General features: G+C 32.6%; 2 protein-coding genes across 4 annotated transcripts in view; both read right to left on the bottom strand.

The window, feature by feature from the left end:
• The window catches only part of LOC137641239 (centrosomal protein of 89 kDa-like), a 105287-nt gene extending 102832 nt beyond the window's left edge, over positions 1-2455 (bottom strand). Inside the window, exon 1 of the mRNA XM_068373672.1 lies at positions 2440-2455. Within this exon, the coding sequence (XP_068229773.1) occupies positions 2440-2455 (16 nt within the window). The remainder of the gene's footprint in view (positions 1-2439) is intronic.
• Positions 2456-4370: 1915 nt separating this feature from the next.
• Positions 4371-25000, bottom strand: part of LOC137641570 (zinc finger and BTB domain-containing protein 24-like) — a 238865-nt gene continuing 218235 nt past the window's right edge. The window contains exons 7-8 of one of the 3 annotated variants that reach the window (XM_068374262.1): positions 15835-16214; positions 14013-14150 (exon numbers count right to left, since the gene is read on the bottom strand). In XM_068374262.1, coding sequence (XP_068230363.1) covers positions 15843-16214 — 372 coding nt within the window. In that variant the 3' untranslated portion in view covers positions 14013-14150; positions 15835-15842. Of the gene's footprint in view, positions 5394-9291; positions 14151-15834; positions 16215-25000 lie in introns of those variants that run through there. The other 2 variants (XM_068374260.1, XM_068374259.1) reach the window with 2 other exon arrangements.

A 25000-nucleotide genomic window follows, 5' to 3' on the forward strand; every position in this document is an offset into this window, starting at 1 on the left:
ATGATAGAAAGATGGTTGGAAAGTGTTTCCTCTTGATATTTTAAATTGCTATAAATATCTAAATTAGTTAATGATGAACAAACTGATACTGTATTTGAATTTGCCTTGTCTTGGGTCCCAAATAGCACCATTGAGAATATCTTTATAGTCACTATACTATAACTGTATAGTGATACTCAGAAAGGCTAAAGTCTGACGATCTTACAGATGGGAAACCATTCGTGTCATCTAGCATCACATTTCAAGGATTATTACTATTATTATTATTATTATTATTATTATTATTATTATTATTATCATTATTATTATTATTAACTTAGCTACGACCCTATTTGGAAAAGCAAGATGCTGTAAGACCAAGGGCTCCAACAGGGAAAAATAGCCCAGTGAGGAAAGGAATGGAGGAAAAATAATCGATATAAGAATTAATGAACAATTAAAATAAAATTTTCTAATAACATTAACAACATTAAAACAGATCTTTCATATATAAATTATAAAAAAAACTAATGTCAGCCTTTTCAACGTAAAAACCTTTGCTGCAAGTTTGAACTTTTGAAGTTCTGTTGATTCAACTACCCAATTAGGAAGATCATTCCATAACTTGGTCACAGCTGGAATAAAACTTCTATTCTAGAGTACTGTGTAGTATTGAGCCTTAGGATAGAGAAAGCCCGACTATAAGAATTAACTTCATGCCTAATATTATGAACAGGATGGAACTGTCCGGGAAGATCTGAATGTAAAGGATGGTCAGAATTATATATATATATATATATATATATATATATATATATATATATATATATATATATATATATAATATCTTATGCAACATGCATAAAGAACTAATTGAATGACGGTGCCAGAGATTAATATCTAGATCAGGAAGAGGAAATTTAATAGACCATAAGTTCCTGTCCAGCAAATTAAGGTTTGAATCAGCAGCTGAAGACCAGACAGGAAAACAATACTCGAAATAAGGTAGAATGAAAGAATTAAAACATTTCTTCAGAAATGAACAACTTTTTTTGTGCAATTGAAAAAAGCACAGACCTAATGTGTTTCTCAAAAGTAAATTTGCTATTGAGAATCACACCTAAAATTTCAAGTCAAAGTTAAAGAGACATTATCAATGCTGAGATACGGATGTTGAGGAGCCCCTGTCCTTGACCTACTTACAATCACACTTTGAGTTTTGTTAGGATTCAACTTCATACCCCATAATTTGCACCATACAATAATTTTAGCTAGATCTTTATAATCAGATTCAGTAACCCCCAGATCTACATTCAGGAGATGGAATAAATGCAGAGAGTAGCATCATCTGCATAAGCAACAAACTTGTTTTCTAAGCCAAACCACATGTCATGTGTATATAGTATGAAAAGTAATCGGCCACCTTTTAATCTATTTTTTCTGGTATAAGCGTGTCTTTTTTGTATTATTGAGATTTCTTCAGATACATTACAGGTAAGTGTAGATCGAGATGTAAAGAGTGAGACCATAAATTATATAAAGTATAATGTGTAAAGTAAACCCTGCTTGATAAAAATTTATTGCACTTTAGTGAATAAAATGTGTAAAGTAAGACCTGCTTGATACCAACTTATTGCACTACACGATAATTTGTAAAAGTGCAATTTCTCTTTAGATATGTAATAAATTATATTTTTGCAAGCCATCTGTATTATTTAAATCTTTGCATATCTGGTAGGTGTGTAAATACTAGAGTATAAAATACACATTACAAGGGATCAAATGTCAGGTTTAAAACTTAGTACCACACGCTATTATTTTATGCTGATCACTTAACATCAGACAGGCCATTATGATTGACTGGCACTTCGGCATAAAATATGCTGGCCAATCCCAACAACTGCAAGGGAGCAAAAAGTTAACAGCTGTATGATGATGTACCACGATGTTTAGTCTGAACATACCAAGAGACCCTAAAAACGTTTTATGCTATTTGGCATTGGAAAAATCTCTGGTGGTTTGGAATAAAATGAACAAATTATATTACACCAAATAAATAATAGTCATTATCATCATCATCTACGACTATCAACGCAAAGGGCTTCGACTGGATTTTGCCAGTTGTCTCTTATCTTGAGTTTTTAATTCAATACTTCTCCATTCATCATCTCCTACTTCACACTTCATAGTCCTCAGCCAACAGGCCTGTCTCTCAACTCTTCTAATGCCTTGCGGAGCCCAATTAAATGTTAGGTGAACTAATCTCTTTTGGAGAGTGTGAAGAGCATGCCCAAAACATTTTTCATCTACCCCTCACCATGATCTCATCCACATATGGCACTCGAGTAATCTCTCCCATAGTTTCATTTCTAGTCCTGTCCTGTCATTTAACTCCTAATATTCTTCTGAGCTATGTTCTCATATCTGCTAAATTTGTTGGAGATTGCTTCATTGCCATACCAAGACTCATATCCATTCTGTAACAAAGATCTCACTAAACTGATATACTGTATAGCCTGATTTTTATATATAATTTCATGCAATTTGATTTCCAAATTTTACTTATCCAAGCCATCGTCCGATTAGCTTTTTTCAATCTTCAATAAACTCTAATTCTAAAGACCCTGTATTGGAGATCAAATATATATATATATATATATATATATATATATATATATATATATATATATATATATATATATATATATTGCAGTACCTAGTTTTAAGAGTTTAATCTGTTCCAGGAGCAAGGTCCCATGTAGTATATACATCAAAACATTTTCCTTAAGAAACAAAGAAACAAATTTTGCAATATTGTTTAGTGAGAAAATTATAACACATACTATCATAAATGAATAACATTTAATAATTTTAAATGAAATATATATTTACACTACTGTACAACAATTTAACTGGCATGGAAATCAGATGAAAAAATCATTACATGGTCTCGTGTGAAGCCGTAAAGGGCATCCGTATCATATCTCATGAAAGCATGGCGATACCCATTTAGTGGCTGTTGATATGGATGGGTGGATTGGAGCCACTGGGAAGAGGTTATTCCTCTTTAAAATGCCCATTATGAATGCAGTAATATTGTCTGCCAGTGTACCCATCTAATGAGCTGCCATTACACATTTTTCCCCAGCTAGCCTAATAACCTAGAGTAGTATGGTAATGTAATCTACCTGTGCAAGCATGTTTTCTAAACCTCAAATCATAAGTACCCTAACACTGTCATTTTACATTTCCCCCCTTAAAAACCTTTTGAACAGTTCCCCCTTTCTACAGAATACCTAGTGGTTTCCGTATGTCCCCTCTCTTGGAGGGAAAAAAAAAAATTACTAAGGACCTATGGCTGATTTTTTTTTTTTTTTTTTTGACATGCCTAGTTTAAAAACTGATGACACATGCACGTAAAAGTTAATACTGTATACAGTAACTCATAGAGACATATCTCAACTCATAAAATACTTCACCCTTAGCGATCAATGCCCCGCTATCACTAATAGTAGGTTCCGACCGAAACCCGGCGCTCTATCAAACAGCTTTTTGAAGGAAACTAATTAGGCTCATCCTCTTTCAAGTAGCCCAGACTAAACTGAAATTTATCATTTATACAATCCTATATCAATGCAGTTCAATACTAATTAGTCAAATGAACTGTATTTTAGTTATACAGTAAGTATAAAATAACACTTCTCATAACTATTATTTGCTAACATAAGATCTTCAACCTGATAATCTAATAATATAACACATGGTAAACACTATACACTCTTTTAATTTGCAGAGAATAAATCTTCCTTTAACAGTTGGTAGTTTTATGTCATCTAAACATAATGGAATATTTTATAATTATTTGGACATAATACTTGAAAATCAGTATAAAACAAGGAATTTTCTTGGTTTTATTTATTTACTTTAACTGAATCTTTTATTCAAGTTATAAAAAAAAAGTATACGACCCAAAAGTTATATTTTGAAGTGATGCAACATATACCAACGTAATTGTACATATATTCAAAAGTAATACCCAGAAGGATTTTTAAGCATAATTTAATAAAGAATTTTCTATACTTCCATGAATACTAAAAGTAACTTCTACATGAATTTTACACCCGTGCTTGTTTTTTATCAAATGTGTTTAGACTCAATAGTACATAGAAATCTCCAGAACTACCCAGATTTTATTGGAGATCAAGGATGCCAAATAATTCCAACCCTCAATAGATCATGTGAATATCACCATTTCACAATTTTCTGTACTTACTCTATTAATATCAATTTCAGCATTCTACTTCTACGTATAATGTGCTTTTCACACACACAAAAAAAAGTTATCTGGTATTAACTTATAAATCTACAGGCATCAATAATGAAACATCGACTATATCATTAATATGTATTATTACTATGTGTACAATTTATTACTTAATATAATACAAAAATATCTAAAACTTCTATTACATTACATATCAACTTGCCTTGCAATGCAAGGACAGCTATAAAATACAAAATAAAAGATCTAATTTGTTAGCAGATTTTACAAACATGAAAGCATGCATTAATATCTGGTGTTATTCCAGTGGAACTATGTCCTGGATTAATGGATACAAAAATGCAATTAATTGAATTACTTCTTAACACTATGAATTCTAAGTCAATCACAATCTCTACAACAAAGCTTAGCTTTCATAAAACGAAATATTCTCCTCTGATGAAAACCAAATGAAGCAATAATAAATTAAGAAACAACTCCTAGTTGTCTAAATTAGCATATAACTGCAAGTGGCTGTATTAATCTCTATTGATAACCTAGACCTAGAGATATAACTATGGCAACAATAAGCAATCATGTGGTAGGGTGAGCATCAGGGGCTAATGGTAATGTCAATAAATAAATGAAAACTGAATACATAAAATAAAAATAATTTAAATAAATAATCACGGTAACTCACTGGTAATGTTAAGTCAGGTAACAGGGTTTAAATTTTAATAGCAAAATATTAAGATGTGTCCTGTTCAGGTGACTGGTGTTTAAGCATATGAGATACAAGAGCGTTTCTCTGAGAAGAGCGGTAGGAACATTTGGAGCAAGCATACGGTTTCTCGCCTGTGTGTATACGGATGTGAACTTGCAGGCTATCTTTCCTTGCTGCTCGGAAAGGACAGTAGGGACAAGAAAAGGGTTTCTCACCAGTGTGGGTTCGAACATGAAGTTTAAGGTTGTCTTTCGAGGCAGCACAGTAATCACAAAACGAACAGGTAAATGGTTTTTCGCCCGTGTGCGTTCTAATGTGTTTTGTAATGTGATCTTTCCTAAAAGTTGAATATTTACAGTAGGGGCACTGGTGCAGCTTGCCGACAGTTCCTCTCCAGTTGTTCCTCGTACCATCACTGTTCAGTCCCACCTGTTGGGAACGCCTAACTTTATTATCATCATTACTCAAAGTATTACAACTACCATTCAAATAATGACTATAATAAATGCCTTTACCAAACAAATTACTCTGCTTCACATGCTTTTATGACTAGGAATTTTTTTGAAAAAAGAAATTATAATCTACTGCATGCACATCTATTTGACTTGAGACCATATTATGGCCTTAGAAATTACAGTTTCAAATAAAGAAACTTCAGTCACCATCCCCATTGGAGAATTCAAAACAAATGGAAATGTACAAAAGGTAAACTGGACACTTCTACATAAAAAAAAAGAAATTTCGTCCAAAGATAATGTCACAATACCCAAGTCAAATATTCTCACCACTACTACATATATGATTAAAACTGGAATAACTATCTACAACACACTTCTGACATAAGCACTACAAATACATACTAAGTAGGAAAGTTTATAAGTTATTTCTATTACTACAATACTGGTTGTTCTATGGATTGTTTTACTTTGAGATCAAACATCCTTTAAGCACCAAATCTATAAAACTACAGGTTCATATAAGCATACCCAAAACAACTTTAGTTTTCATAATCACTAACTGACTTTCTTAGTAATGAAATGGCATCTATGGTTTATATAATCACAGCTGAAAACAAACCACAAACCCTAAAAAATACTGGAAGCAGATAATGAAAATTCAAAGATATGGAAAATATCCTTAACAAGGTTAAGAAATTACCAACAAAAATAAAAATATAAAAGGTTAACTTAAATAAAGTTAAATACAGTACCATAATATGATTACAGTACATATTTACCGAAATAGAGTACCACGTAATAGTTATACACTTTAATTTCTCAAACACTCAATCTTCAATTACAGCATCTCTGACTTCTGATAAACAATGATTAAATTTTTGTTTTCAAAAAGTGACTTAAAAGTATTTTAGGACTATCCTTTTATTAAAAACTAAAATGAAAACTTCTTTGAGCCCAATATTATAGAAACTCTGAACGGCTGCCATGTGTTGACATACATGAACGCCCACAGGTACACATACATTATCATCATCATGAACATTGTACACTAGATCTTCCCTGTACATGAAATTAGAAGTTACCCTTCTCTTCTATCCTGTGTTCTGTCTCCTCATACTCGCATCTGTGCTAAGTCTTCATCTATCCCCTTCGTCCCCAAATTCCTGGCCCCTTCCTATTTGTCATGTTTTTGAACAGTTATATTTACAATTTTCTGCTTAAGCTCTTTCCTCACTTATCACTTGTCCAAACAATCTCAGTCTCAACGTTCTAAGCCTTTTCCCCAATTTTGGAAACCATATTACTTCACTAATTCTTTGCTTATAACATAACCTCAACACTTTACTAAAGCCATGAATCTTGACATTCTAAGGTCACATCTCATAAAAATCTGTAATTGACAGCACAAAAAGGGGATAATTTATGTCACCTATTATCAATTAATTTAACTATGATACTATGGTCAATAAAAAATTGAGAGAGAGAGAGAGAGAGAGAGAGAGAGAGAGAGAGAGAGAGAGAGAGAGAGAGAGAGAGAGAGAGAGAGAGAGAGAGAGAGAGTGAGTCTAATTATGAATACTGAAGGTCCCATTTCATACTGGTCTTTCTTGCACCTTTTCCCATCATACTTTAAATAGCCCAAGCAAGTCCATTAAAGCATTTTTTTTATGTGTTCTCTAAATTTTGTTTTAATGTTGGGTTATACCATTACATAACTTGGCATTTCTGAATATTTTATTTCCCAAAAAACTTGTTATGCAACAAATGTTTACTGAAAAGCAACTACCTAACATTCTTACTTCCCCGACATTTACATGAGCCTGGAATAAAATACCTGGGAATATAAGGTACAACTGGTTGCAAACAACTAGCTTCATAAGAATACTGATACTAAAACAAATCGCAATGAAATAATACTGGCAACATGTGAAGCACTATGACTTTAGATGTGCAAATGTTCATATGTGAGATGCCAAACTGACTTATTTTACATATAACTTCTAATCTTCTGTTTTATCTATAGCAGAGACAGATTCAGTACTTCTTTGAGCTAATCAGAAATTTGGTACATGATTAAACATTAGTATTAATTTCATCTCTTGTTTTAACTTACAATTTTGACCATCAAAATAATGAAAATTAATATAATCTGTAATACTGTATATAAGACTAATGCAAACTGAAAAAAAAAAACTATAACATTAAACTAAATATCCTATAAACCCCTTCTTCGTTGATCTAGATAAATTTTGTATAATTCTGCATATACATATAATATAGAATTAAGCATAAAAAATGATTGATAATTTAATAAGAATCTAATATTTCAATGGTTCCCCCATGTAGCACTGGAGCCGATTCTACATTGATAAAAACCTATGCATTCCAAAATGTTATGAACTAGAGCAAAACCCAATTTAGATGAATATCCTACAGACCCTTATAGACTCAGATCTAGCACGAATCCAACCTTGGGCTGGAACATACATTCAGTATTCCAAAGAGACAGAACTAGAACAAATCTAACCTTGGTAAAATCCCTATACATTTTGAAAGGCTCAGATCTACAGGAACTCCATGCTTGGTGAAAGCCTTACAGATATTCAAAGACACACCATGTTAAAGCCTACAGGTTATAAGAATCACACACGGAGCAAATTTGACCATGGTAAAAATGATAAAATTAATTGACATAATAAAACCTTTACATGTGCTATTTCTGCTTATTGGTCCCTTTCCCAATAAAACAGACTACACTACAAGGCAATCTGGCTCTACAATTAAAGAAAGATGCTGGTAATACAGACATGAAAGTAAGATGCAACAACAAGAAAGGAACCTACTCGCAAACAGGGTCTTCTATTACTACACAATGACACTGGTAAGTCGAACTAATGTTTTTCCCAGTTTTGGATGGCATAAATTCATTATACATTGTAGATAGGTACTGTACACATACAAATTTTAAAATCTCTGATCAAACCAAACCTAAAATTCCACTTCTATGAATTAAGAATGGTTCAATAAATATTGTGAGTAATCCTCAAAACAATTTATGTACAGTATGCACAAGATTCTTGATTTGGCATAGTTCTTACAGCATTATTTTCATCTAGCTTAACGTATTTAAAGTAAATGTTAATTAGTGTTGTAGAATGACAATTCTGTTAAACGTTCATACCAACCCATCAAACAGAATATATATATATATACATACATATATATATATATATATATATATATATGTATATATATATATATATATATATATATATATATATATATATATATATATATATATGAGAGAGAGAGAGAGAGAGAGAGAGAGAGAGAGAGAGAGAGAGAGAGAGAGAGAGAGAGAGAGAGAGAGAGAGAGAGAGATATCCTAATTGTACTTGATAAATTTAAGAAAAATAGAAAAATCTTGTATGATAATGGTATGTCATGACAAAACTATGTGATGGTCAGCTGAGTAGGCAATTTTCACATAATTATTTTACCAGTAAACTCTTGGTCATACCACTTGGTGTATAAATTGCAATAAATGTAGGTGCAACATCCAAAATGGTAACAAAGTTACAAATACAAATTTCAAGGCATTGAGGCTATGAGACAAGGCAATCCTTCTAGATTACACAACTAAACAGATAAAACTAAGAAGGAGTTTACATGCTAAAACATTGTATGAGTATATTGTTTGGTTACTGCAAACTTTTCTGCATAAGATTGAATGAAACAAATAAATACCTTGCAAATACAATATGCAATATGCTGTCTTAATCGTTTCTGAAGGTAATCATGATGAAAATGATGAAAGATTCCATATTAGAGAAACTCTCATAAAAAAATAGTTCTAGTAAAATTATCAGTTTCATTTGGTATAGACTTTTATTTTCTCTGCATAATTTGATTTTATATCCATTTTATTGTTTGGTATTCTGTATAACTTGCCCATGGTAAAAATGATTGACAGTAATAAAAAATACATTTGTTTGATTACCCAAGGAATAGCTCATTAACCTAGTAACCTTGGTTTTGTCATATAAGTGTGCTTTGTGTATTTCAATTATTGTACGTGCCTGTGTCCAAAATAACTATGTCCTTTTATAAAGGTAGCTCATGAACAGCAAAAGCAAGGGACAGGATTTTGTGCAATTGCACATGTTCAAGACATCGAACATACTATATAAATATTATCAGCTGCCAACCCCTACCCACCCTAGATAAAACGAAGTGTCTGCTAATGACTTGACAGAGTGGCATAATGTCCCTCCATCTTCCATCTCTAGCTCAAAATAGTAGCATGATAATTTTTTCAGGCAAAATATACCAAGCCATTGAGCAAGGCTTCAACTAGAGACCCACAGATTGTGAGTTTTCAAGTTATAATGAGCTACCACAAATCTATTAACAAAAGTTTTCTGCAATTCTTTATTCTTAGACAAAAGGTAGAAGATATGCTTAGATATAGAAAAATGCTTATAAATACTGTTTCGTTTGGCACCTAGTAATTTTCTAGCAATGATACACATGATACAAATGAAAGAATAAAGAAACAAGGTGGTGTTATATTTCACAAGATTACTGAGATTTGAGTAATGAAACTGACAATAACAGAGATCTACTTCAATCTCTATTACAAAATTTTCCTCCAGCCACTGATTTCAACCAGTAATGTCCATACTGAAATTTTCATGAAAGTATCAGAAACAATTGGACTGAACTGTAAATTTGCTATCATCTACTGTTACTCTGAAAAATCCATATCACTGTTTTCTTCATTCATATTATGTTCAATTGGTACAATCTCCATTTCATATATACCCTTAGGAAGCTACTAAAGGAACCTTCCATCAGGACGACATGGCTATCTCACCCAAAAATAGATTTTTCTCTAATTATTCATAAATGGATTTTGGTGAGATTATAAGATTGGGAGCATTATTTTCTGCTAAAATCAATGTAAACTATTATGAAGAGCTGTATAACAAATATCAATCACTCACCCGAAATACTCACTACATAAATCTAAAGATTTCTCTTAATATTCCTTAAAACCTTTCACACCCATAACTCTATATCAAAATTTACTACCCAAATTTAGATACTGTACAGTAAATGTACCACTCATCCCAGCATTCGACAGAATTCAATTATATAATTTATGAAGCAGCCAGGTAGTGGAAATTGGGAGATCAAACAGCACCATGAAAAAAAAAATCTATTCCCATCTCATGTCGGGATAGATCTCCCCAAATTTTACTCTCAAGTGAGATGATCTAAATTCCCACCAAATAAAAAGAAAAGGGAAAAAAATATGCCAAGAGCTCTTTCCAAATTACCTGAATATTTCTTTATGGAATATACTACGATAGATCACCATGGAAATAGGCACATCTGACTTAAGAAAACCAGATCTTCCTTGGAAGCAAGACACATCTTCAGGTAACTCTCTAAATTGCTTTGTATCATCAGTATAAGCTCAGGTTTCAATATTGTTTTAATAATTGTGTTCCCCTTACCTCATAAAAATCTTCCCATTATTCTTCAATGGGTCCTTAAATGTTTTCCCCTTAAAATATTACAGGTTTTTGAAGAAGAGCAATGAATTCCAATAAAGGTATAACTACTTCAAATAATATCTTAGCCAAACAAATAATGATAAAGATGTCTTATTTAAAATTATCTTTTATATTACACAATACAAAGGAATAGCAAAGAATTTTGCGAAGATCTGTTGAAATAATAAGAAAATACTGTCACTTTTGTCAATATTAACAGGCTCATCCTCCTTATTATTTTCTTCTTTTTTTTTTTTTACAAAAAAGAAAAAAAATGTAGCTATAAGGCATTTAACATAGTTATTTAATGAAGTATTTTTTCAGCAGAAATTTTCCCAAACCCAAAGTTACAATGAACTGAAAATACCAAAAATTGAAGGAATAACTAGTTGGCAGTAAAAGTATGTACGAATTATCTCAACATTACCCAAAAGTTTGAAACTTACATTCATCACTACATAAGCATTATCATCAATCTACAAATTGTAATGTTATACAGGAAAAAACATGACATATAAAATAATTTCTTGAAATACAAGAACCTTATCAAATTGGCACATAAAAACTCTGATCCTCTTAAAAATATATCATACGTGTTTCTACCAATATCAAAAAATCTAATTTAGTTGAGTGAGAGAGAGAGAGATTGTTGTAATATTTTCTACAAAATATTATTAATAGAGTATAAATCATCCTTAAAAGTACATCTAAAGGTAACAGCTATAAACACAATATTCTATTAGTCAATAATATCAGTCTTATCAAATACTTCTTACAGGATATATTTTCTCTATGAGATTATTCTATGGTACTGCAAAAGCTAACATTATCAAATTAATATCAGAGTAAAAAGATTGCTCCTAAAATACAAAGATACAGAGACGTTTGGTGCTTGATGGTGATTTGTAAAAATTTATAAAAATAACTTGTTCTTACGAATCTTTCTTTTCTTCCAAAAATAAGCAGTCTATTGTACAATGTGATTTCCATTGTGTGATTACAGTTTAAATTGTACTTGTTATGAATGGGAATAATGAATCTTCATATTTTAACACATCTGATAAAAGAAAATTAATCTTGGGAAGCACAACTTGTCCTGTGCACAGACTTGCAAATTCAAAATAGGACAACTTCAAGAGTAAAATATCTTTTTATAAAATATAACACCATCTCAACAGTACTGTACTTCCAACATTTTCTTCATAAATGCATTTACTATATCTTAGTTTCGTTGAAAGCTACCAATCTTCAATAAATACACTGCATAGTTCAATGAGCAAGTGTTTCAAATTCCATTAAGGGTGCATACTCAAATCTTAAACCTTATAGTTACCTAAACTATTATCACGCACAAAACAAGTCTAATTGTTGGTCAAAACTTTGCAAAGCAAAAGATGGAAGTGAAGGGTTTTTAATTTTATGAATCATGATGTTGAAAGTAGTGTAGATAAACACTCTCATCCACCTTTTCTCCTACCCAGTGAATTATTGTGTAAAGGATGAATAATAATCCTCTGAATTGGTATTCAATAGTTCTAACTATTTGAAACCAAACCGTTTATGGAATTTACTGCATAAATAAATTTGAATATTGCATAAAAATGGGAATTGAATGAAATTAGGTACATTATATATACAGATATGGAATTAATATATTTCATAGTTACTAAATTGACCAATACCACATTGCCTTTTAGTATAAAAAAAGTACTATACTCAATTTCTTTAATGAGGAGCATTTGCACTGACTCGCAGAGGTGCCCTATTAGCTCAGAAAAGTTTCCTGCTCTCTGATTGGTTAGAATTATCTTGTCCAACCAATCAGCGATCAGGAAGCTTTACCGAGCTAAATGGTCACCGCTGCGAGTCAGTGCAAATCTTCCTGACTAAAAAGAATTGACTATACAGTAGTAGTAAAATTTTAAAATGGGTTAGAGTTCGATTTCTAGGTCTTCCAAAAATCTTTTCTAAAGCACTGAAGTACAGTACAGTACAGAATTACTTCTATTCCTTCCAAGAGAAAAATGGCCAATCAATTTGCTGTTTCGCAATAGTCAACTTAGTTTTGGAAGACAAGAGTAAAAAAAATTCTGGCACCATGACCTAACTTAGAGGGTCTGGAAACAAAATACTGATTCACACACCTTATACAAAAAGTTACTTATAATTTCAATGCTAATTCTTTGCAGTACTGTACTTCAAAAGCACAGCTACATGATGAATAACCTTATTGCAAAAATAATAAACCTTCGTCTAAACTTGAAAAAACAACAGCCCATACATATAAAAATACAAAGTATACTACTTTTTACCAACTGTCCATCTCTATCATGTTCCATCAGCACAACTGAAATCAACCAGGAATATCAGAATTGCTTGTTTTACTTAAACACAATATCACTGGTATTCTCACCAAACAACATCAATCTTTTATCATTAAATGGTCACCATACACCATAGGATGTTTCATAACAAAATATTCACAAGCAGTTGAAACATTAAACTATGAAATCTCTCTATTCACTTTACATTTCAATGGGTAAAAAAAACATTGGCACATGTATTTACATATAATGTATACTGTAATAAGCTATATTCACCGGGTGGATATTATTTGTGCATTGTCACTTATACTTTAATTAGGAACAACTGGCCACTCTATGTCTGGACTTGAATTATCATTCTACAAAATTTCACCAAGTTTTGTGCTTATGCATATGATTCTGAAGAGCTGATTTCTGAGATGCCCGGTAAGGGCACAAAGAACAACAATATGGTTTTTCTCCTGTATGAATCCTTATGTGGTTGTTTAGTGTGTTCTTGGTTGACGAATGGAATGGACAGTGTGGACAAGCAAATGGCTTTTCACCTGTATGGGTTCGAATGTGTTGGATCAGTTTATCTTTTTTAGTGGCACAATAACTACAATGTGGACAGGTATAGGGTTTCTCTCCTGTATGTGTTCGTACATGTTGGATAACTTTATCTTTTGTGGTTGCACTGTAAAAACAATAATGACAATTAAAAGGCTTTTCTCCTGTATGAGTTCTTATGTGCTTGGTAACATGGTCTTTCCTATCTGTGGAATAACTGCAGTATGGGCACTGGTGTACCTTGCCGGCTGCTCCTCTCCCGCTAGTCCTTGAACCATCACTGTTCGCCCCCACCTGTCGGGAATGCCCAGCTTTATTATTATTTGGGTAAATGTACACTAATTTTAGTGTAAATGTGGTTATGTGGATATATATATATATATATATATATATATATATATATATATATATATATACACACTGTATACATATAAGAAGCTAAAATGTGAACAGGGGAGAGGACAAGGACTAGAGAGCACAGTATATAGTAATCGAGAGAGAGAGAGAGAGAGAGAGAGAGAGAGAGAGAGAGAGAGAGAGAGAGAGAGAGAGATATTAGATTAATTACAGAGTGATATGCAGTTATTCCATGCAATTTCCATCTATATTATCTTTTAAGCACATGTTGGACTCAAAACGGAAATAAATTTCTTATATTAATGAGACCTTTCTTAAAAATTAAGTTCACGGTATTAATAGCAGTCACATTTTGTACTGTTTACAACTTTCAGAATTTCCTTTAATTTTGGGGTGGCAATCTAATGGCCAAGAAGCCCTTTCATTCTATTTTCTAATTGAACATTCCAACAGAACAAAAAGTAATATATTTACAAACATATCATAGGAACAAGGTTGAAAAAAATATCCAAAATCTTACATGTGTGAGAGAGAGAGAGAGAGAGAGAGAGAGAGAGAGAGAGAGAGAGAGAGAGAGAGAGAGATTTAAACCTAAGACCTCCCTAAAGCAAAAATTAGCAATATCATATCTCGTAATGTCGAAAAATACTTTATTTTCTTCTAAAATTGAATTCAAAGTCCAGGATGAGAATTAACAATGATCATGGTCTGATCCAACAAGCTCTTATTTTTCCGACTGAAAATGTATTTCGAATTCTATAACAATGTCTTTAAATTTGTTGCATTTCACAGCAATTGTCACTAACTAAACTGATAACCACAGGATTCAAGCCTAAGAATATTTAGATTGCAATAATAGTGTTGTGACCCATCGTCCGTTACCAAACAACAAATTTCATCATCTCAGTAACAGAAAATTTAATGATTTCCATAAACGTCCAGAACAACAGTAACTCGAAATGCAGAATATGAGAAGTACAACAGAGAATTATGGTTCATAAATCATCGGGTATAAAAATTAACTGAACGAATCTGGTCATATAGTTAGTTCATCCTCAAGAGGATGTAGAATAACTCGATATCTATCCAAATTAGCAGCTTTGCACTGCATTACTGACAGTAACTCTTCAAATATGGCTTTAAAACAACGTTTCAAAAAAAAAAAAATAGCCGTTATAATAAGGATGCTTTAAATTTCTAATTTTATCTCATTTAATTAACCTCCTACACGGATTTCTAATTACAGACAATGAATCCTCATTATTTGCTTACCATGACATAATCCAATACAAATCCCATATGGGATTTAAAATATTTTTTAATGAATAAAAGATTAAATTTTCCTACCAAGAAAGCTGATTTAAACGTGAATAAAAAAAGCTTCGTTTTTCTTTTCTTGGACCCCCAGATTAAAGATAAATATGAAAGTAGTAAAGTTTGTCTGATAGGTAATCCCTAAGGAAAGTAATGAAACACAATCGCTTCACATGGTAACAATTAGAACTCCAGTAAAAGAGTTAATTTCAAAGCAGCATACTACTACCAATGGTCCTAAAGCAAAAAGCTTCACAATATTCAGATTTTAAGTAAGATACAAAACAAATACATACAATGCACATACCATTCTACTTAAGCAATGTGGATTCTAATGTGATTGTTCAGGGTATTTTTTGTTGAACAACGATATGGACAGTGAGGACAGTTGAATGGTTTCTCTCCCGTGTGAGTACGAATGTGTTGTCGCAGCTTGTCCTTTTTCGTAGCACAGTAGTGACAGTAAGGGCACGGAAAGGGTTTCTCTCCTGTGTGCGTTCGGAAATGACTGATCAGTTTGTCTTTAGTAGTAGCACTATAAGGACAATACTGACAGACAAATGGTTTCTCTCCTGTGTGTGTTCGTATGTGCTTCACGACGTGGTCTTTCCTTTCGCTTGAATATTTGCAGTAGGGACATTGGTGCACCTTGCCTGATCCGCCTCTCTTCGTTTCATTTTTTATCACCTGCCAAAAATGCCCTACTCAATTAATATTCTTATTTTGAATAGAAATCTACAAACTTAAAATACAGTAGCTATAACATAGCGGATGCAGACAAACTACAAAATTATGGATTACTATACTAATGTACATATGTTAGCACTACAATGCAAGGTTTACATTAGGATTGTTAGGCAATGAAGCAGTACAGCATTTCCTTTCCACCACCAAAAATTATAGACTCTCTTTCTAAGGATTTCTCTCTCATCATAATTAATGTATAATAAAATTGACAATTTTAAAAATGAATAACATAAAAGCGTAAATAAGATATGTAAAATAAGTTTTTCTGCATGTGTACATATTTTCAGTTTTTCTACATCATGTGGAGAGAGAGAGAGAGAGAGAGAGAGAGAGAGAGAGAGAGAGAGAGAGAGAGAGAGAGAGAGAGAGAGAGAGAGAGAGAGGGGGGGGGGGGGGTTAAGTACACATGGCACAAAAATGGACTTATTTCATTAATATATACATTTGGGTTGATTGATATGAGAAAAAATAAATAAATATGCACACACACACATTCATATATACAATAGTACCTTAGTTTATGAATAACTCAGAATACGAGTAAATTGGTATACAAGCATAAAAACTAAAATCAGATTAAAAGCATTGTATCGCTTGTGAGTAAAAATTTCCCTCTTAGTGGGCATCTTTTGTGACAAGTACTAATGAAACTAGCACAAAATCAGTCATGTGGTGTTCATATGCCACACAAGCAGTGTTCAGGCTGAGTTCATGTGATGTTTACCCTATTTTCACCGATATTTTAAAGAAAAGGTAGAAGGAGTCATCTCTAGATAGGTTCCTTATCAGAATTGGATGCAAGTGTAAAATAAAAAAAAGACCGTCCATAAAGCATATATTAAGTGATTCAATTTGTGATAGTAAACACTGCTCAAGAGAATGAACGCTAAGTATTTTAACAGAAATGCTTCTGGAGGGAGATTCTCCATCCGAGCATTAACCCCCTTTTTCTCCTACTCTGTTTTTCGTTTCCCTCACACCAACAACGAAGCTCCTCAAAGGTAAAGTATTAGCTAATTTGTCATTTTCTTTTTTATTGTGAATTTTTAATTTGTATTTGTTTCTGACATTATAGGTTTTTACTTATTTACAAAATTCCATTACAAACCTTTAAAAATGAGTGCATATATATATATGTATTTATGAACCTGCGGAATATATCTAAGCGAATTTGATTAATTTCTTATGGGAAAAATTGTTTAAGAATACGAGCATTTTAGGTTGCAAGCTCACTCATGCAACGAATTAACCGTGTATGTATGTATGTATGTATGTATGTATGTGTGTATATGTATATTTATGTATATATATATATATATATATATATATATATATATATATATATATATATATATATATATACAGTATATTCAACTGGGAAACTTATTCTAGGGAAAAATACTGGTTTATTTAGTGATAGGACAATACCAAATTTTATATGAGTCCCGATACCTCATTAAAATTCCGATTTCGATACATGTAATGAATTTGTGGTTTAAAAAACAAATATTTTTTTGGGTTAAGTATTTCAAGTAATTATGCATTCAGAAGGAACATAAATGGTTGTCTTATAGCCTATAAAATAAGTTCCTTATGAAATAGAATGAAATGGAAAGGGTAAGCTTCTAGAAAAAATTACTCAAGTAAATTCCTTGAAGGTATTTATTCATATTCAAGTCCCCATATTCTCAGATTGTAAAGCAAGAACATTAGTATTTCACTGGTTTCCCCCTTCACTTGATTTCTTTATGGCGAGTAAATAGTTCCCCCAACGCTAGATTAATTGTTTGCTTTCAACAGAACAAAGGTGCCGACAAATACTTCCTGGCAAGAAGTGCCATGATAGGAAATTGCTTTTTATTTAATCTCCACCACTGCAAAGGAGTCGTCATTTTCTATATTCTTCAAATAAATATACTTGGACATTTCATGTTCTATTAAACTTCTTTTGTTCCTGGTTTTGCAATTTGATTCATCATCATCATCATCCATTTTCAGGCGTTAGCTCCATTTTTTTTTTTTTTTTTGGCGAAGGAAGCAGTAAATGTTGTATGGATATTGTTTACATGTAATAATTCACGTAACGGACCTTAGTGCACCACTTTAAAATTACAAAGGTTTAGAAGCTAAGAAATTATAAAAACAAAAATGACGCAGGACAGCAGTAAAGTTTGCAACTCTACACGGGAATAAAGTCTGTTAGTCAAGTATCAAACTCGTCCTCTTCTTATTCATTCTTCATACAACCATTTAGTGTTGCAATTTCTTTCTTCTGAAAATGTTCTCAACTTATTTAGAAATAAAGATACTTTATATTGATACTTTAAAGTCATAAAAAAATATTTACTTTTCATTATTACATGTAATGAAAATTCAAGTTTCAAACATAAAAATTCCAAAGAATCATTTTCAGAATTGGGAATTCAATTGAAATTCTCCAATTCTGATACCGATTCCGATACCAGAAAGAGTTCCGATATTTTCGATTCTCGATTCCGATTACCAGTCCATATATATATGTATGTATGTATATACATAAATATATATATATTATATATATATATATATATATATATATATATATATATATGCAGTATATATATATATAAATATATATATATATATATATGTATATATATATATATATATATATATATATATATGTATATATATATTTACATATCTATATATATTTATATATATGCATATATATATATATACACACACATGTAAATATATATATATATATATATATATATATATATATATATATATATACATGTAAACATATATATATATATATATATATATATATATATATATATATATACATATATATATATATATATATATATATATAAATATATATATATATAAATATATATGTATATATATATATATATATATGTATATATATATATATATATATATATATATATATATATATATATATATAAATGCAGCCATTTCTAAGACCAGGAGCTCAGATATGTCTTTATTCATGTCTGGGCTTTGGCCAGTTTTTCATCACCACACTGGTCAACTGCTGACTGGTGATGGTGAGAGACTTTTGTACGATCTCTCACAGCAAAACCAACCTAGTATGGGTAGCCCTGACCAGTGCAGCTTAGTTATGCACAAAAACAAAATCAAATAGCAGAATGCGGATTATACATAAGAAAGGTGTGTTTAGACTTTATTTCTTGCAAGTATTTTATGAGAACTTGTTTGTACTTTAACTTGATCATTACAATCTATGTAAACTTCGCTCCACTAAAAGTAATACTATACAACATTAGCACTTTACTAGGTAACACTACATGAAATTGTACTGCACCACATTTTCAAAAAAAAATATTTTTATTAATTGGCACAGAAAGAAATGCGAAAAGGATAAAAAATACTAGCAACGAGGGAGATGCTTCATGTTGTATATGAAAAAAACTGACATTGCAAATCTTCACTGTATTTCAATACAGATAACAGCATAACTAAGATGTTGCAGACCTAGATTAAAAATTCTACATTAAATAGAAGCGTTTTCAAAGGAACACCGATTCATTGGACTAGCCCAAAAAAATAACATGCCTATGTGTAGGTATGATTTGATCTCACTTTCGAAGGCTATACTTTGTTCACTGTTTTATGTATATCAATGTTGAAAACACATTCGGCTAAAGTAAAATGCTTCCTTCTTTCTATATCGTTATAAAATCCATTATTCCTCACTGCACTTTTTCATGGTTTTCGTTAGCAAATTTCACATAAATGAATACCTTTTTATGACAAACTATTTCACTATTAGCTTTTCAGCCTTTATTGCTGAATATAATTCTTATCATCACTATGCGTGATCCACTGATTTAAACAATCTTACTGTTAGGTGGTAACAACTTCAATGGTGATAAAATATACATACATACATATACCAAAGGCACTTCCACCAATTTTGGGGGGTAGCCAACATCAACAAGAAACAACCAAAAAAGGGGACCTCTACTCTCTACGTTCCTCCAGCCTAACCAGGGACTCAGCCGAGTTCAGCTGGTACTGCTAGGGTGCCATAGCCGAACCTCCCACATTTCCACCACAGATGAAGCTTCATACTGCTGAGTCCCCTACTGCTGCTACCTACGCGGTCATCTAAGGCAGTGGTTCTCAAACTGGGGGTCGCCAAATGCTTTTGGGGGGGTCGCGAGATGATGTTAAGAAAATATAAATATAATTAAGCAAAAAATAGTATTATGGTCAACTTTAGTTTTAAGGCTAAATCATAATAATTCTGCTAAAATATTTCAAATCAATAATAAACCAAATGTTTATATTTTAGTACAACAAATATATATATATATATATATATATATATATATATATATATATATATATATATATATATATATATACATATACACCTTATATTTTGTCATTTACCGTAACTAGTTACGAATTGTTACGCATCTTAAAGAATAACACTGAAAAGAGAGCCGGGTGGGACAATAGTAACACCATGGGCCTTTGCAAAAACTAAACTTAATACTACACACTAGTGATTCCCCCACTGCTGCGCTGGGACTAAGTTTCTATGCAGTAGTGTCATTGATTTTAAGCTAGCATTATTAGTTTTGGAAGGTATGATTTATCAAACATAAACGTCTTTTTTTTTGCTATTTTTGACAGTTCTGAGCAAGGGTGTATATCCGTCAGTCCGCGTGATTCTCATACGAGTAGGATATTCCCTCGCTAATAGCATACTAGTTTTGCCGTAACTTACTCATATTTTGTCATTTTATTTTTCCCCTTTAAGCAAACGAGTCTGTTAACTATAAAAAACGAAGCAAAATTATTAAAGCTGATGGACTTTCATGTATGGGTAAATGAATACATAATATTTAAATAAAACAAACTAAACATATAAAGAAATACAATAGTAATTATGAAATAATAAACGAATAAATTTAAGATATACAAAAGGGAAAATAAGTAAATAGCTGAATAGTTAAATAGATAAATAAATGAATTAACACATTTATAGATAAATGCAAACAAAAATGAATGAAAAAATAAGTAATTAAATGAATATATAAAATGTAAAAAATTAATGGATAAGTAAATAAACTGATTGATTGATAAATAGATTAGTTAATGAATAAATAAATCAACTGATGAAATCAGTAACTGATTAGTTGATAAGCAAATAAAAAAAAACAATAAATATAATATATTTATATATCTAGCCACTGATAGTGTTAAACTATTATTCATAATTTTTTTCCACGCATTACATTTTATTATACAATGTACTTGCAATAGTTCCAATATTTTACCTACATTTCCTAGAAACATCGTACAAAACCGAGATGTCACCTCCCCATCTCACTGTCAATTTACACTCGTACACGTTCAGTACCTGTCCGTTTTCCAGTCCTGAGCTCCGTTGGCGCACAGTGAATGAGCGTGACCAGTTGCCAGATGCTTAATAACAATGCATCACCAATTTACAGTAAAATTTTGACTTTTGCTTGATACTCAGGGTCTCAGATTACGTGATGCTTAAAACTAAATGTCAGTATACATACTTTCAAATTTATCTGGTATTTAAATAACAATTAATTGATATTTTATCTATCTGATTATCAATATGGCATTTACCATCAGCAGTCCAAGACGGCACATGAGTCGAGTTAGTCAACGGTGAGTCTTTCCTCAGTCACAGCTGCCTCGTGTGTGTTTAGGGACAATTTTTGATAGCAAGCTATATACATATTAAGCAACATGGAGCGATGGATAATTCGTAGGACTGCAAACAAGGAAGGAACATCAGATACTGACAACAGTGTCTCAGAAACAACTGATGAGATTCCTTCCGAACTACCATCTACCAGTTCTACTTCAAATATAGATAAAAGGCAAGACAAACGTAAGGGTAAGACCTCCCAGTATGACCAATCATCCAAACCCAAACTTCGGAAATATCAAGCAGAATTTATAAAATTCGGATTCACTAGTTTTACCATTGATAAGATGCAGTACCCCCAATGTGTTATGTGCTCAGAAGTACTTGCAAATGAAAGCTTAAAGCCTGTGAAAATGAAAAGGCATTTGCAAAGCAAGCATCCTTCTCATGCTGATAAACCAATAGAATTTTTCCGTCGAAAGGAGGGAGAGTTGCAGGGTCAAAAACAAGTGCTAGCTCAGAAAACCACCACCTCTGCCAAAGCTCAGATGGCATCATTTGAGGTAGCATACCTAATTGCACAGTCCAAGCAGCCACATACCATTGGGGAAACCCTCATGAAACCTGGTGCAGTGACTATGAGTCGGATTATGCATGGTAATAAGATGGCCCGTGAGCTAGAAACAGACCCGCTGTCTAACGACACCATTACTCGACGAATTAATGACATTTCAAATGACATTTAGTGTCAGCTGATTGAGAGGGTTAAGGGAAAGAAGTATGCTTTGCAGCTAGATGAGTCGACAGACATATCAAATTCTGCACAATTACTTGCATTCATTAGATACAGTTTTGGTGGAAAACTTCAAGAAGACATGCTTTTTTGCACTATACTAGAGGGGACCTGTACAGGTAGTGACATTTTCACAAAGCTAGACACCAAAATACAAAAGGAGGGCTTGTCTTGGGACCAGTGTGTTGGTGTGTGCACAGACGGTGCTGGGGCAATGTTGGGTAAGAGGAAAGGACTTAAAGCAAAAGTTTTACAAGTGGCACCTCACATAAATTTTACACATTGTATTATTCACAGGGAAGCTCTTGCTAGCAAAGCACTCAATCCAGAGTTAAGCAGTGTTCTTCAAACTGCGATTAAAATAGTAAATTACATCAAAACACGTCCCATAAATGCCAGGCTGTTCTCCACACTCTGCAATGAGATGGGCTCGGAGCATGAAGCACTGTTGTTCCACACAGAAGTCAGGTGGCTGTCCCGAGGCAAAGTTCTCAGCCGCTTGTACGAACTACGAGATGAGGTGCGCCTGTTCCTGATCAAATCTGAGTCCCAACTTGCTGACTATCTGACTGACCCTGACTGGTTAGCAAGTCTAGCATATTTGTCTTGTATATTCGAAAGACTTAATCTGCTGAATTTATCACTACAAGGCCCAAACACGAACATCTTGATTCTTTCTGACAAAATTGATGCACTTACAAGGAAGCTGGAACGATGGGCTGTGCGAGTTGATGGGGGCAGTGTTGAAATGTTTCCTGAGGTGGAAGAATTTATGGCGGAGAATGAATTAAGAGTCGATAACGTGAAGGTAATGATCACGACTCACCTACAAGGTCTTGTGGACCACTTCAAGAAATACTTCCCAAAAGAGACAACCCCACAACAATATGACTGGATACGGCAACCATTCACTGCTACAGGGGATCACTCATCATCCGACATGGAGGATGAGCTGCTGGAGCTCTCCAGTGATCGGACTTTACAGGCATCGTTTGGCTCAACCACACTGGATGAGTTCTGGATTTCAATTGCAAGGGAATATCCACGATTATCCATGGCAGCAATGGATGTATTACTTCCTTTTGGATCAACCTATTTATGTGAAAAGACTTTTTCGGCACTGACTTATATAAAAAACAAATACCGATCAAGACTCAGGGTGGAGGATGATCTCCGAGTTGCCATCTCTGGTATCAAACCCAGGATGGAGTTACTGTGCTCAAAAAAGCAGGCCCATGTATCTCACTAATTGATGTTAGTTATTCATGATAAACTTAGGCCTGTGTAAATACTGTTTTCACTGTGGAATAGGGATATAATTAACTAATCACTGCTAGTGGAGCCCCATAGTTGGGCCTAAATATTGATCATTGTCATTAAACTTCCATGAATATTGTACTTTTATTTTAACAGTTACTAAATAAGTAATTATTTCACAAGAAATTCATACAGTTCTTCTAAAGCCAAAAAAAAAAAGAAAAAAAAAATATTATCTCAGACATAATTTCCAAAATTTTCCAAAATATTGATTTTGAAACCAAAAGGGTATGAAATAGCTTTGAGTCTACTGGATGTTTGTGTGGGTATACTGTCTCATATGAGAATTATAGATCATTAGCTGATTTTAGGTTTCAGCAAATTTGTAATATCAGCACCCAAGTCAAACGCTATAATTATTTTGTTAATCATTTTAAGCCCAGCCTGAATATCTAAATTTTGGTATAAAGATACCAGTAATTTTTCCTTTATTGTGCTAAAGTTTACAAACACTGACATAATTTATGCTATCTGCAGTAGCTTTCTTCAACAAAGGTATAATTCTAATTTCATACTTATTTTTTTCTCTTGAAGCAGTTAGCAAAGTGTGAGTGCCTGTACGGATTTAACATTAATTCTATAAATTTAAATAGACTGTATTGCTTTGCCTATTTTGTCTTTAAAAATTGTGATTTTTTCTACAAGTAATAAATTAGTTAACTCTATAATGCGTATATTTTTTGCATTTATCTTATTTTGTTGTTATTATGTTCTTATGATTCGGGGCATAGGCATGTACTGTGTGTGTGTGTGTGTGTGTGTGTGTGTGTGTGTGTGTGTGTGTGTGTGGGTCAGAAGCACTTCGGGGAAAGGCGAGGGTCACATGCCTCTAGCAATATCGTTTGGGGGGTCGCGGGCTGAAAAGTTTGAGAACCACTGATCTAAGGCACCGGAGGAAGCAGCAGGGCCTACCGGAACTGTGTCACAATCGCTCGCCATTCA

The sequence above is a fragment of the Palaemon carinicauda genome, chromosome 5, assembly GCF_036898095.1.
Source record: "Palaemon carinicauda isolate YSFRI2023 chromosome 5, ASM3689809v2, whole genome shotgun sequence".
Classification (NCBI taxonomy): Eukaryota; Metazoa; Arthropoda; class Malacostraca; order Decapoda; family Palaemonidae; genus Palaemon; species Palaemon carinicauda.